Source organism: Schistocerca americana, chromosome 3 (assembly GCF_021461395.2).
Source record: "Schistocerca americana isolate TAMUIC-IGC-003095 chromosome 3, iqSchAmer2.1, whole genome shotgun sequence".
NCBI classification, from domain to species: domain Eukaryota; kingdom Metazoa; phylum Arthropoda; class Insecta; order Orthoptera; family Acrididae; genus Schistocerca; species Schistocerca americana.
Window position 1 is genome coordinate 331,957,283 of NC_060121.1, and position 15,909 is coordinate 331,973,191.

The window sequence follows — 15,909 nt, forward strand, 5'->3', positions numbered from 1 at the left end:
TCTCTGACGCCTGACCTGTGGAGGTACCGGGGCAAGTGTGTGTAATGGAAGCGCTTCTTATTAAAATGTGGTATACTGCACGTCGAATCATCAAAAACACTGCTCTTCCTAAGTATAATTAAAATAAAGCTGTCGTCAAAGCGAAAGTTTATTTGAACGACACGGTGCTTTACTATGCACGCATTTAAGGTTTTACGCTCTTGTCTGCCTCAGACATTTCAAATGACTTATCCAGTCACTAATGAGTCCTGCAGTTTAAAAACGTCGACTCCAAGGCCCCATTAAAGCCACAGAGCCTGAGATTTGCGTTACCCATGAACTCCACTGTGAACCCCCCCCCCCCCCCCCTGCCTTCTGATCTCCGCGGATCTGTACGTAGTTCTGACGCATAAAGAAGTTTCCCATGGGTTTCATAAATCTCTTCAGACGATGGTAGGATGGTTCTTTTAAAAAGGAATACGTCAAATTTCTTCCCCAACTTTTTTCAATACGATATTGTGCTCAGTTTTTAATGGATTTTAATTCCAAATCTTCCGTTCAGAGTGGGTCCCATTAAGTCGACTACGAGGTTTGTAAGATTCACGAAGAGGACGGTATTACGTTTTTCTTCATTTAGAAGTAACTGCCAGTGTTTATCGTTAGTTGTGTTTCAACTTACTTAAGTCTTTTGCACAACGTGACTTTCTGATCTCGATACCACTAACACGACAAGAATGGGTGGTTTAAATCACTTTCTGGTGTAGAGTTGCACGAACAGTTTGGGGAGTCTCTGACGCCTGATCTGTGGAGGTAAGAGTAACTGTCACTACAATTTTTGTGACAGTCTGGACTGTGAGATATTTCTGAATTCTTAGATCATTAACCGACAAAATTATGAAAATGCCCCTATTAGAGTCCCTGAGCATTTATGAATGCCTCGTAATCTGGCATATAATTTAGTTCACACAGAAGCGCTCAGTCTAGTTAAACGGGGAAAAGTATTTTATGTAACAGGCTTTCGTGCGACAATGAACCTAAGCATTTCCAAAGTCAATAATAACAGCGACTCTACACAAGCCATCCTTGTGCATGCTTCTGACTGTACCGTACGAAGAGCCAGATTTAAGATTTCACGTAAGAGGTGTTTGCAGAATTTACGCTGGTTCCCACCAAGACCAGTTTATTCAAGATAAGCGAGTTCTCTGCTAAAAAAGATACGCGATAAAATTATCTGATAACCGAACTTCAGATGGGTATTGTGCCTGTAGAATCAAGGTCATACCCTGATCACGAATTTGACCTATCTCAGAAGTTTCGGCAATTGCAGTACTGATTCTGACAAGACCAGTGGACCTCTCTCTTGGCTCTTCAGAATATTTTCATGGTCCTCGCAAGAGATTCGTTCAATTAATAATGCCCGACAAGGTTCTTCTCAGAACGTATTTATTCTCAACAATTAGAATTTGCTGACAGTATCAGTCAACATTTCTTCTGCATTTACTATTCCTTTACACAGCCTCCATCACGTTCTACGGTCTAACGCCTGCGTTGTGTAAGATCAGACAGAAATCAATGTGTATCAGTTTCATTTGAATCACGTAACACTAGGCACAAGGTTCGGAACCACAAGGTTCGATTTTGTGGTCCTCTATTTTTTCCGATATTCATAAACTAACTTCCACTTGCAGTATCAGAGGACTTCATTTTTTTTCCTTTTAGCAGATGGGACAAGCGCAGAAATAAAGGTCAGTATCAGTTCTCTTCCTGAAAAAGGCAGCATTCTGACAAGACTGAGTAGATGTAGTTCAGTGCTTCTCAAAGAACTGCACAAGCTATAAAAACAGGTTTCTCGAATAATGAAGTATAAGAAGTAGAATTTTTAATTTTTTGTAAATCACAGCCTAGAATTAATGAAGCCCCTTGCTTCCACTACGTTATCAGTACACACGATTAATGTTATAGGTGATTTAAAAAAGGAAGAAACTAGTTTATTCCACAATTTAAAGCCATATTGACTGTTTATGGACCATGACTTTAAAAAGTATCGAGGTTTTACATAGACCGCTACCAGACAAATTTTTGTTGACTTACAGTACTTAAATTATTTAATAAAACAAGAAGTTTCGAGGTACAGACCTCTTCAGGCTACAATGGCAATACAAAAAAACATTTAACGAAAGATTATACTAACACTGAAGTTGTTCTTTACAACACAAGCCAAGATTGTGAAGAACATCTTCAATAACACTATGTTTTTTAAATTGCCGTTGTAGTCTGTTGAGGTTTGTACCGCGATACTTGTTGCTTTATTAAATAATTTAAGTAAGCCAAGAATAATTTGTGACTGGTAGTGGACTCTGAAAAAACTGTTCATAGTTTATTCTGCATTCACTAATCAGTTACGGAATCATTATATGGGCAAACTCAACTTACAGGGAACGACTTTTCACTATACAGGAGCATGCAACAAGAATTTGTTTTTTGCGTTCATTCTCGAAGACCCTGCAGAGACTTCTTCAAAAAACTTTGTATTTTGATGACCGTTTCACATCATGCACACTGATTATTAGTCTTCTTTGTAAGTGACCAATATTTCAATTTTCTCAAAATATACTGAAAAGCACGAATGTAACTGTAGTATCAAAAACTACCTCTGCAAACGCTTCACGTAGTTAACATTAGTACAGAAAGAAATGGAAGACATGAGTACACATGTATTCAATAAAATACCAGAGAATATCAAATGTGGAGTTTACGGCTGAATTAAAGAATTTTCTGCAGCTCAACTCTACCGCACTGTAGAGTATGTTCACATAAACTGTTAAATTCGTTTCAGATTTTCATAAGTATAATTAGCACTGTAATGCATCAATATTTCATAATGTTATGTCATTTCACTATAGTGACTAAAATGTCAGTCTTTGACTTCTCTCCACATCCCAGAAACAACCATCCGTTCCTTGGTATCTGTGGAATACTAAGTAATGCAATTTAACGATTAAGTATGACACTGACGTATAAAATATTGCAGACTGATTTAGGAGTTATGTTTGTTTCGTCCCTGACACCGTTCATAGAGAAATGTAAGCCACGGAGGAATATAGCGCACAGAGCTATGACATTTCACTTTACCGAGCACTGGAAACAATACAGACGAAAACAAATGAAGGCGTAGCAATCCATTTTGTCGTTATTCCTGCATTCCTCAATCACTTCAGTTTTCATTTTTGTCACGAAGGGGGTGGGGGGGAGAAGAGAGAAGCTACGAAAATGAGAACATTCAGAAGCAGTCACTGCCCGTAACTATGAATACTACATAACGTGTAGGAGGTAGGAGGTCACTACTGACCTCGCCCTTCTGCGAGTACCGAGAACAAAACGCTCCTACTCAATTGCCAGCAATTCCCCGCCTAACTACTCTTCGCGCTGTTCACTTGATGCCGCGGGCAACTATAGCAGTACCGCTTCTGCAGCGATGCAATTGCCTCCCTTATTCCATTTGTGGTTTTGACTAACAACATAACAAGTTCTGCTGGCAGCATTTAGAACTACCTTCTAAGAAGCCTGCACGAGTTCAGATGACTCATGACCTGCCCAACACGCTACGTCGTGATTAATAAGCAGCACTGTAAACATTACTCTTATTTTATGTATACAGCTGTAAGTCATTCGTTCGCCCCTATACCGTGCACCATTTCTTGTCACTGATTTGATTCGCTCTTGAATTAAAATTTATAGAACAGAGCAGGTAACAAGGCAGACAGTAATTCACTGCAGAATGGGATAACAATGTGAAAGTGACGCTTCTACTTATGATATTAAAGAAGGAAACACAAACAGCCGGCGCTGGATATCGCCCTTTCACTTTATGTGGCACTCTCAGTAACATGAACATTACTTTTTACACGTACTCATCACAGACGTTTACAGTTAAAAGATAACATTCATTTCGAGTGAGAAATGATAATACAATCAAACGAGTAAAATTTTACTCATTAGTCGCTTGAGGCACCTATCCGTGCCGGAAAAATGGATTAAATTTTCCTTCATGTATACGACAAGATCACGATATCCTCCGACGCAGTTCAAAATAGAGTTAGTTTGAAATAGCATGCCAGAGACTGCCACAAGCTAGTTTCCTGGATATGAATACGGAATTCCTTAAACCGTTTCAAGTCGACGCGGCCACTCGGTTCATAACCAAAGAGGATTTCACAAAGGATGGCATCAGTTTTACCAGTTTCTTAACAGCGCTATGTTGAGTTATAATGCAGACTGCTCTCCTATTCATGAAAATTACTTCTAAATGCGGCCTAACAGTCATGTCATAGGACGCTGGGCCGAGAAGCTAAGGCCAGCTAGATGAAATTAAATTTCCTAAGTTTGTGTACAATTTTTTTCCTGGCCCGATAGCGCTAAATACTATGCGAACGTGTCTGTACGAGACAAATTAACGAAATACCGTTAGAACTTTGTAGAACATAAATATTTCATACGAATATTTGTAATAACTGAGAATCACTAACTATATTTCAGTGACCCTCAAGTACGCACCTAACTTATGCAAGTAAGTCGTGATGCCTCATTTAACTTTAGGACAATTGGCGAGTCAACGAGAGTTCAATTCCGAAAGCGTGATACTCCTTCGTGCCGCACACTCCATGTCTACAACCGACGCAACTTGTGGAAGACAAAAATTTAATTTCTAAGACCGATTTTCGCTGTCTTGTTAAACGTAAGGTCAGAATTGATTCCGTGGAGCCGATCAAATACAGGTTCCCAGAGACTCAAAGAAAAGAAAAGAAAAGAAAGAGTGATGTTTGCAAATAAGCAGTACCGATTTCCTCAGCACGGTGAAACGTCATTATTAGCGTCTTCGAACTTTCTTAATAATGGATAAAGACGTTCTTAATCTTGACCACATAATTAGTGAATATTTTGTCACCAATCACTAACCGTGTATGAGCCTTTTCCATTAAAAGTGGAAGTGGGTATAGCATTTTATAAAGATGCCAGTGATGCAGGACAGAGTTGTCGCAAAGCAGTTAGAGCTTGCCCATTCAACATATGTACCAGCATTTATGTATCACTTTAATCATATTTTGGATGTTTTAGCTCCTCTTACTTTTCGTGTTTGCTTACGTAAACTGGAAATAATTTCCGCCTGTTTCAGGAAGAAAACAAATAAAAAGAAATCAGCTGAAGGTAGCACAACGTGCTGAAACATGTTTCGATGAAACGAAAATAATCAAACGGTGCCTTACATTAGGCGGTATTTCACTTCAATAAAATCTGCTTTGGGTTATATACCATCATCGTTAATTCAATGATGGCTTCTGAGTCTGCTTGTAACGTACGATACCAACAGTTCTTCCATTCCGGTCGATCTTGAGCTTCCCGTAGTCTTTCGTAAATCTGTCCCATCTCTCCGGTGGTCTTCCCCCCCCCCCCCCCCCCCCCCCGGTCTATTAGTGAATTCGGCTCCAGTTAAGTATTTGTTTTGTCGATATACCATCCTTTCTTCGAACGACATGACGACCTCATTGCTATTTAAAGATATTTACCCCTTCCGTAATGCCACTGACCTTTCCTACACGTCTGACACCTACTGATTTCTTTCTGTCTTCGTGTAGATCAACACTAATCTATCCATTCATCTCTGACCTGCTATCAGTTTTCTAAAAATGAACACAATGCCCTTGTCTCACAGCTGTAAGTTATTACTAGTGGTATAAATCGGTCAAAAATTGTGTTTTTAAGCTCAGCCGACATCTTAAACTTGAAATCTAAAGACCACCTTCCGTAAGGTTGCCAGCCCAATATAATACGTCGAAATATTTTTGGTTTTAAGTATTCTTGCATATTTACATGTTATTTTCGTCATTTAAGTAAATTAAATGAACTTTCAAGTAGATCCAGTACTATTACGTTTCTCTGACCCCAATTCACCCACATTAACAAATGGTCCAAATGGCTCTATGCATTATGGGACTTAACATCTGAGGTCATCAGTTCCATAGAAACTACTTAAACCTAACTAACCTAAGGACATCACACACATCCATGAACGAGGCAGGGTTCGAACCTGCTACCGTAGCAGCAGCGCGGTTCCGGACTGAAGCGCCTAGAACCGCTCTGCCACAGCGGCTGGCCCCACATTAACAAGCATTTTAACAATCAAATAGAGACTTGACAGTCCAACCACAACTCAAGTACGTTAGAAAACTGAATGTGGAAGCTAAAAATAGCAAGCCAAATCCGCATTTACAGAGTCGATACTGAAGTGTGTACGAGGAACAGTGACACGCTTATAGATCTGGAGACAAGTTTTCCGAAGGAACTGGAGTATGTACAAGGGGTACAGCAGCAAGTTCGTGGTTCCGAAGTCATAAGCGGGTTCGCTGATGTGTGTACAGATGAAAATTAAAACAGTGTTTCTATCGAAGAACACTGGTACAAAAGGGACCAACCGAATGAGGCACTGCAGTTGTGAAGGTGATGAATTCATATTCAGCACTGCCCAGCCAATCTGATTTGGGTCTTCCGTGGTCTTCCTAAGTCACTACAGGCAAATGCCAGGGCGGTTCCTTCACAAAACCCACGGTCGACCACCTGCCTAGCCGTCTTAAAGCATTCTTACGTATTCTGATTTTATTTATATTTATAAATATATTTATTTTCATAGTATCATGAAAAATTCCATACATTGCAATGTGATCCCAGATGGATGGATGGATGTATGTGTGTGTGTATAAATAAATGAATATGACCAACCAGAAGCGTTATAGGGAAATACCTTTACGGGAAACCTTATTTGGGTGCCTGAGTAACTTAGAAATAAAAACACGAAAACCGGATACTTGAATGCTTCAACTAGTTCACCATTAACAACGACTATCGTAAGTGAAACAACAGGAAGTGTACTATCGTATTTGAAACAATAACAAATGTCCTTCCGACATAAGCACATCCGATAGCCGTCAAGCGCGTGTAGACAGCTGGCACGTGAGGAACGCGGCGTGTGAAACGGAATTCCACAGGCGACGCGTTCTCCAACGCAAATACCAAGAGCGGTGCCGCCTGTGAACCGTGCGACAGGGTGTTGACACGTAACGCACAGCAGTAGCTCCTTCCTTCCTTCCTTCCTTCCTTCCTTCCTGCGAAGCGCAGCCATCTGTAATCATCTACGAGACCACCGCCGCCGACTATATGACAGATGAAGTCTTCGGAGTGATAGTCATGATTCCTCCCGCCAAGGGACGTGCACAGTTGCGACTGGCAAATGAGCCGTTACTTAACCGGTAGAGACACGAAACGCCAATGGTGAGAGTTTTGTTCAAGGACACACCGAGAAGAATCAATAGGACGTGCGCGACCTTCGAGCACTATTCCGAGTGCGACGTAGATCTGTGCACCGCACGTGCTCAGGCATTTTAACTTACGGATCACTCCGTTTGCAGCCATCTTGTAACTAGTCAACAGGTTACGTTAGAGTAAATCGTTCATTATTTCCGGTCGCTCTTCCGACGGTATCGTTGATAAACCATTTGACCTCTTGTTTCAGGGATCAGATCTTTCTGAAAACCAAGCACACATGATAAAACAACATTACGTCCATCTCAATATATCTCGTCACAAGAAGTTCGTATATCCACTTCATCACAAAGGTAAAGCGACGCGTCCATGCAGTGGGTTGCGAAGAGCCTTGAGTTGTGGGGCGTGAGCCAAAATTCAATCACAACAATACGTTGCATTTAGTGTTCAGTTTCGAACGAAAGAGGCGCTAACAAATTTCTACTTGTTGTCTTGTCATGACAGTTTTGCAAAGCTTGGGGAAATAATAATGGAGATATTTGACATGAAAGCAGACAAACAGAATGCATCTACCGTAGAGGGTGAAAGTCTACGACGACGCACGGACTACTGTCTGAATAGCAATATAGGGCTAAAGCGGTATGGTGCCAACCTCATCTATCATTCTTTTAAATCTTGGCTTTTGGGACAGAGCTGACTGTAGTGTAGTCAGATATCTGGATTAGGTTTGAAGGTGACAATCTGGTTGAGAGTTGAAGCCAACGAATGTGAATGCGGAATCAAGGCTGTGGTGAGACTGATCTGTTGCGTAGCCCCATGTCTACGTTGCCTCCATGTTAAACGCAATTTTACTTATCTACGTCTACATGGATACCCTGCAAATCACATTTAAGTGCACCGAACCAACTCTACAATAATTCTGTGTTATTCCAACCTCGCACAGCGCGCGGGAAAAACGATAAGATGACCGTTTCTCCCTATGTAGATCGGCGTCAAAAAAGTATTTTCACATTCGGAGGAGAAAGTTGGCGATCGAAATTTCGTGAGAAGATTCCGCCGCAACGAAAAACGCCTTTCTTTTAATGATGCCCACCCCATTTCATTGACAGTCCCTCCCATATTTCATGATAATACAAAAAGGGCTGTCCTCCTTTGTATTTCTCGATACATTCCGTCAATCCTACCTGGTAAGGATCCCAAACTGCGCAGCAGTATTCTAAAAGAGGACGAACAAGTGTAGTGGAGGCAGTCTCTTTAGTAGTTCTGTTACATTTTTTAAGTGTCCTGCCAATAAAACGCATCTTTGGTCAACCTTCCTCACAACATTTTCTGTGTGTTCTTTCCAACGTAAGTTGTTCGATATAACAACGGCAAGATAAATTAAAAAAAAAAAATTAACTTAATGTCCATTCCGATCGGACGTCAACGGAAGGTCGTAGTGAAATAAAAGTGTGTTCGTAGCCCTGTACTCAACGCTGAACGTGAGATTGAGATACCATCCGTGACGGAAAAAAAATCTGAATATAGTATCAGAATTATGGAAGTAGCAATTATAAGAGTTTGTTCATGGTCAAAACAAAATTCATAACTGATGTTGTTAGAGGTTATATGCTGAAAGTTCTACATGGCTCAAAAGAAAAGTGGCATACAAACATTTCAAAAGCTCGACATTCATTGGTGGAAGAAAATACATACGTAACAAATCAAACTACGTTCCCTTTTACAATATACACTGCTTTTTGTTTTCTTTCTAGGTATCAAATAACAACAAAAACTACTTTCTTATGCATAAAACATTCTCGGACGTCTTGCTGCTGTCGATTCAGCGTAAAACCTCGAGATTTCGACGATTATCTCCATCGTCTGCGTTGGTGCCGCCACCACTTCCGTAGCAGCGTAAACACTGCAACGAATGTATCTCTGCCTCCTCTTCATCGAGAGGTCGCTTCCATGCACCGCAAATATTATCCGCTGTCACGGTTGAAGTTCTTTTCAAACATTATTTCTACAGCCTATTTAATTACAGAACCCCAGTATGTAGGAGCCTGGGACAAAACGTTTGTTTCGTCAAACACTATTTTGTGTTTGGGAGATTGTGCACAACTGCCGATTTCTCCATTTTTAGTACGCCGTTGATGTTCGGCACAGCGGTCGGAAATGGCGCGGATGGATTAACCCATATAATTGCTTCCGCACTCTCATAGGAGCCCGTAAAATAGGTTTTATATCTCGTCTTCCTAGGACTCTACACATTGTTGGAAGTAATTCTCGAAAGCTTGAGGTTTTACCCTGAACTGACGCGGCAAGGAGGCCTAGAATGTTTACAACAGTGCCGTCGCAAAAAACTTCGTTCTCATACAATTATTTTCTTTATTAATGGATCGGACTTTTCCATTGTCAAAAAGTTAACGAAAATTGTGCCATGTACTCATGTTCTTATTAATGCACGGTGTAGACTTATGTTCATATGTTGCAAAGCAAATCATTATTTTCAAATATTCTGCCTCTTTCGTGAAAGAACACTCACAGGAAAAACATCTAAGACCTCATGTGTCGAGGTTACTGTCTTGTTTCTGAATTATGTTCTCTGAGATAAAATTATCTTCGGAGATCTAGACGTTATCGTCTAGGGATGAAAGAGTGAACCGTAGTACAAATGACGAACCTACATGTGATAGCTCAGTCAAAGATTATTACTGCTATGCGGTTTATTTAGAAGCAGCGGTAAATGAAACTGATCAACCCGCTAGACACCAAACGCAGGTGTGAGTCTAGGAAACTTGTTATTAGGCGGTTTTGCTTAATAACTATCACCTGTAAATATTACGGTAATAGAAGATTTCACTTACATAACAACGATAATTCTTCATGAAACAGCAAGCAAAGAAGTTCTACAGTATTGTATGATTTATTTATTCATCTAGGGATGATCTCACAAAGAGACAGGAGCTATCATTATACAATGTTATGTTTTTTATGTGTATAGGACAGATGGTCGGCCGTCTCGTCTTGTTGAAGGAACCATACCGGTATAGTTAGAAAACTACGGAAATCAGGAAGGCCGGAGGGAGCGAAGGTAAGGATTAATCAAGCACAGTATAATTAATAATGATGTTATTAATACAAATGTAATAGAGTCCGAAGTCCATCCTTCCGAATGTCTCTCTTAACTGCACTGCCTCATTGATTTAGTCCCTGTTCTACAACGTTCTTTTATTTACACGCCAGTAACTGGAATAAGGTTAACGCCCTCTTTTACTCACAAAGCGCAATAAAACCTATTAATGTCCGTGACGCCCAAGAACTTGGAAGACACACTAATCAGCAGTGAACTTATTTCTACACGCTTGTTATCCGCAGCCGATTCTTCGAGGTTAGCACACTAGCGCGGGCAAACTTCTTGGATACAGTTCTGCGGTGCGTGGAACTCTTGGAATGAGCAGCTTCTCACAGGTAACATACGGCCACATTAAGAAACGGTGTCCTTTCTAGCGGTAGAGTGCAGCTTTCTGCAGTCCACATGCGTTGCTAGGAATTAGTTTAATGTACGATGAAACGTTGAAAAAACTAGTGGGTTTTGAATGTGACGGTTTGGTTGCGAGTTTGCGAAACCAACGAATGTGAAGCTGACTGTTGTGAGAGACTGATCTGTAGCTTAGCACAAGGTCTAGGTTAAGCTGGAAGGTGACTGGGTGAGAGTTGGCGAATCCAACGAATTTGAAGACAAAAACTACTTTATGTGTCTTGGGCTCTGCAGAAATGTCAACTCATTCCATCTGCGCACAAGTGTCACAAACACTATCGTTCTGTTACGCTTTGCCGAACGCTGAATTTAAAGCGGGCTCCCCAATACAACGTGACTACAGCGACCTTGAGCAATGACGCAAATGGGTGCATTCAAAGATGTCAATAGCGAGGGAAGCATTCACAGAATTGTAAAGAGCCGTGAAGAGATTAAAGGGAAAATTGTTAAGGTATAGAATGCTGAAGAATTAAGTCTCTGCACGTGGTACTGTAAAACTAGCGCCGAATACGTGTTGAACTAAACTATAACAAACTACAGTAAGCACATGGAAGCTCACAGATAATACTGCAATGGGATGCGGCAACGACCGCGCGATGTACGACCAACATCTTCATAGATACATTTGAGAAACAGATGCGATCGGCTCGCTTGGTAGTGACGTAAACTGACAATAAAACAGTACCAGAACCAACTTATTGCTAAACGATGTGTGTAAACACGTTAGATACCTTCTTGGAAGCTACCACGTCTAACGATATTGCCTAGCCAACGAGGGAACGAATCTGAAACGTAGCCTTTTTAAAGAACAAAATCACTGTATATTTGGATAGCATTCTATGCTATATTATTGATTATCCAAATTCCTTCCTTACTAATTAGTTCAGAAAATTAAAATACTATTGAAACTGAGCCACAAATAAACAAACGGAAAATAAAATAACATACGCAGTGTTGTCGGGCGACTGTTTTGGAATGTTCGCGCAGGGAAATTTTGCACTGAGTGTTCTTGAATTATCCCCTTGTACTTGTAAGTTTTGAAGTTTTAGAGCAGTGTATACCGCACAATACGACCTCTCTGCAGTTGGCAACGTGGAGAGAGTGGCGGAAACTGTGTGGCTGTGTGGTGTGTAAATCTAATTCACACTTTTTTTAAAAAGTCAAAGACACTCCTATTGTAACCGTGACGTACGCATAAGTTCTACGATCGTAATCTACCACACAAAGTGACTGGTTGCGGTCATAATCACACAGTTACGACTGTCATTTGATGAACGAATGACTAGGTGTTACACCACGCACAGGTGATATAAAGAAAACACATGGCAAAAGAAAATAGATGAATTGTGTACAGTATAAGGCGGAACTTCTCCCCACTATAGCTACAGTTTCTGACAGACGAAGACAGGGAAACTATTGCAACATTAGTACTTCACGAACGACGTTATGTTCGGCTTCAAACTCTTCATATGTGCACATAACAACCAGATTATAAATATTTGTAATTTAATTTCCATTTGATTCAAACGACCTCCTCTGGCACTTAAAAGTAACATTTACTTTCACACTGCTTTGATTGTCTGAAAGTAAATAGTGCCGTACCTATTATAATAGAAGAGAAAGAGACGCTAGTCTGGACGAATAAATACGCTCATCAAATGCAACAGGACCATGCCTATTAAAATCTTGTCCACCCCTTATCAGGCGGACGGCAGCTCTAATACGAAACTTCGCGTCATCCATCACCAACAGTATATGCCTATCCGAAAACGGGGATGAAAAATTTTGCTGTACACCACCTATGTTTAACATCTACTAGGTCCATAGCAGCAATAATATTGGGATCACACCGAACTGACGACACAGCTGACAGTAACGCCGCAGACGTCAGAGATGGAGGTTCGCATATTGCTCGCTGACTCGCCGCTGCTCTGGAGCCACCTACCTCAATCAGTGGCGGAAAGTTTCGGCTTCGAAGTCGTCGGTCAGCAGGTGGCGTGGCGAGGTGAGACGAGGCGTGGCGGAGCGGCCGCCGCCGTGACTCGGGACACGCGGCGCGCGCACGCACACACGGACAGCTGGCTGGCTGCACACTCCGCAACCAGACGTGTCGGGCTCAGCCTACTGACCCAGACTGAGCCGCGGCGCGCGCCGGCCGGCGCTTCCCCCTCCACGCGGGCCGCTTCCCCCACCACAGGGGCCGCCGCACGCGCGCGCACCTGCTGTCCCCGACTCGGTGCACGGATTACGCGGTGGCGGAGGGGAAAAAAAGTAAAAAAAAAAAAAAAAAAAAAAAAAAAAAAAAAAAACCGGCGCTCTGCATCGCGGCCGACTGGAAGGATCAGCGTTACAGCCTAATTGAACCGTGCCTCGCTACTACGGCAAATCTGTTCGGCTACTGATCTGCAAAATTAACATCCTGTCTGATGAAACATTCGCTGCATCTCGCAGAAGATTGTTGCCACTATCGCTGATAACGCACTTCAAATCACTCAGCATTAAGGCTGAAAGTCCCCCCCCCCCCTCCCGGTAAGCTACCCCCCTGCACATTTTCTAAGCGTAGACTTTGCAAATTTTATAAGCGTTGTTGGAAAACATTACTTAAATGAACTATCGTCGACATTTGCAGCCATTCATCCTCATCAGTTGCTACTTCATTTAGGTTAACCAAGTTTAATAATAAATATTATCCGTCTTTTGTAACTGAATATCAATTTGGTTTCAATCAAACATGATACACCTATGCAGATTAGGAACAATCAGTGATCTATAAAATATAATTGTTTAACGTAACATTATTTTGTTGTGAGACACGTAATGTTTCCTGGACGAACTTGGGGGTGATTTTACTGTTTGAAAATACACAATTCTGAACTCTTATGCTTCCTATTTTTTCGTGTGCCCATTCGCTCTTGTGTACGCACACTGTAAGATTCTAGTTAACCGTGCACAGTGATTTAAATAGAAGGAACAGATTTCAGTTGTTTATTAAGTCAAACTACGAAAGATAGGAAAACATTCCGCATGTCACTGGATAGAGGAAGGTTCAAAGTTTTATATTCCGACAGACACCATACCGTACACTCAACATGAGCACCACGCGTTGCTCAAGAAACGTCAAAACGGCAGTCCATTTCATTCCACACACGATTCAACAGATGCCTGTTCATTGAATCGACAGCTTCAGTTTTCTCGGCTCCTGAAGAACGGCTCCACTGGAGTGACGAAGACTCTCTCTGTTATGTACCCCTATAGGAAAAAATCGCAAAGTGTGAGAACTAGTGACCTGGAAGGCCAAAAGCAATGAACAATATCTTGTTGTCCACCGCTTCCAATCCGGCGTTGTGGGATGGTGATGAAAGTGAAGCGGAGCGCCGTCATACATAAAAATAAAATCAATGGAATCTTCGTGCGTGAAGAAACAACCAATTATGCAGCATTTCTAAGTATGACATTGGTGTCAATGTTTCCTCTGCAAAGAGGAAAGGTCCATAAACTTTGTGAACAGAAACAACACAAAATACATTCAGTTTCGGTGAGTTTCTTTCATGTTCGATGACGACGCCAACATTTTGTGACTACTAAATTCTTTTATTATGGCGGTTTACTTTATCCATTAGACGAAGCGTCGATTCGTCCGCAAAGAAAGTTGTTGGGAAAAGTGTCTTCTGCACATCCTGGAGAACTGAAATACAAAATTCGTACCGTTTGCTATGGTCGACGGGATGCAACTTCTGTAGTAACTGCAACGTGCAAGGCTTCGTATACAGGCCTCGTTTCAGAACACGCCACACCACTGAAGAAGGAAATTTCTGGCCTGCCCGTCTTGTGGACTTCCGAGGGCACCGCGTGAACGTATCTCGGATACGTCGACATTTGCACCAGACGTGCATATGCAACCAGCTTACAGGAATTTTGTGAGCTAGTCATAAACGTGCTTGTGTAGAGGCGGCTTCTTGCTGAATCGACGGCGGAAAGTACATTGCACTCGACAATGGATTTCAACGCACAAAGTTGATTCTCTTGTGGTGTAGTCGCCATGTTGCCACAAGCAACAGCGCAGCTGTATCAAACCTTTTAACCTGCTTCTATCCAGTCATATACTCGATGTGTTTATATCTTTTATAGTTTGTCTGTAGTAAACAACTGAGATCTGTTCTTTCTTTTTGAATCACCGAGTATATCACTTGGCCTTACCTGCTGTTCACTGCACACGACTTTATTCCAGGGGTGACTGATGGATCCTGGGAGCTGTAGAGGGTAGTACTGCAGGTAGTTTCAGGAGGAGAGCGGGGCGGCAAGGAGGGTGGGTGATATAACAGGAACCCCCCCCCCCTTTCACCCTCCCTCCCTCCCTCTCTCTCTCTCTCTCTCTCTCTCTCTCTCTCTCTCTCTCTCTCTCTCTCTGTGTGTGTGTGTGTGTGTGTGTGTGTGTGTGTGTGTGTGTGTGTGTGAAAGAATATTACTATTTTCCTTAACTTATAGCTGTGTTCCCAGGAAGCTGTACACGACTCATATCAAAATATCTCATTTTGTCGAAAACTAACATTTTGAGACCGTGGCCGTGTACAAAATACAGCTTTATTCCTGCAAAGGACAGAACGGCAACCAGCCACTACTGATAATGCGCTGTTCATTTACACAAACAGCGCAATTACCGATTTCGAACCGAGAAAATACGTGCAATACTTCAGCAGTTATCGTTAGTTTTATAGGCCACTGATGAGTAAGTAAGAGATGTTTCGTTGAAAGCAAAATATAATATTTCTTTTATTATTTGATAAATATGAATGAACTACATTGATGACAAATATTGTACACAACAAATTAAGTATATCATTGTAATACGTAAATTTTCTACAAAATCGAAAGTGAAACAAATTGTATTAATTACTCTTTACGTCAGCTTTTGGTAAGGCGCGTAACTTATTAACCGGAAATAAAAGAAAACGTAGCTCTCCTTGTTATCTATTTCTCTTTCTTGTTTGTTTTCTGTCCATTTTTGTCCCTCCCCCCCCCCCCCTCCTACCCTATGCGTGCGCCTTTGGTAGCGCTCGCCAGCCCCTCGGTTAGGCATTGGATGTCATCGTGCG

The 15,909-nt window shown here is 41.6% G+C and overlaps 1 protein-coding gene across 1 annotated transcript in view; it reads right to left on the minus strand.

Annotated features, from left to right (window-relative positions):
- LOC124606066 overlaps positions 1 to 12,920 on the minus strand; it is a gene marked incomplete at its 5' end in the record, with an annotated part of 619,082 nt that extends 606,162 nt beyond the window's left edge. The window contains one exon of the mRNA XM_047138029.1: positions 12,762 to 12,920. Coding sequence (XP_046993985.1) covers positions 12,762 to 12,920 — 159 coding nt within the window. The remainder of the gene's footprint in view (positions 1 to 12,761) is intronic.
- Between the last annotated feature and the right edge of the window lie 2,989 nt (positions 12,921 to 15,909).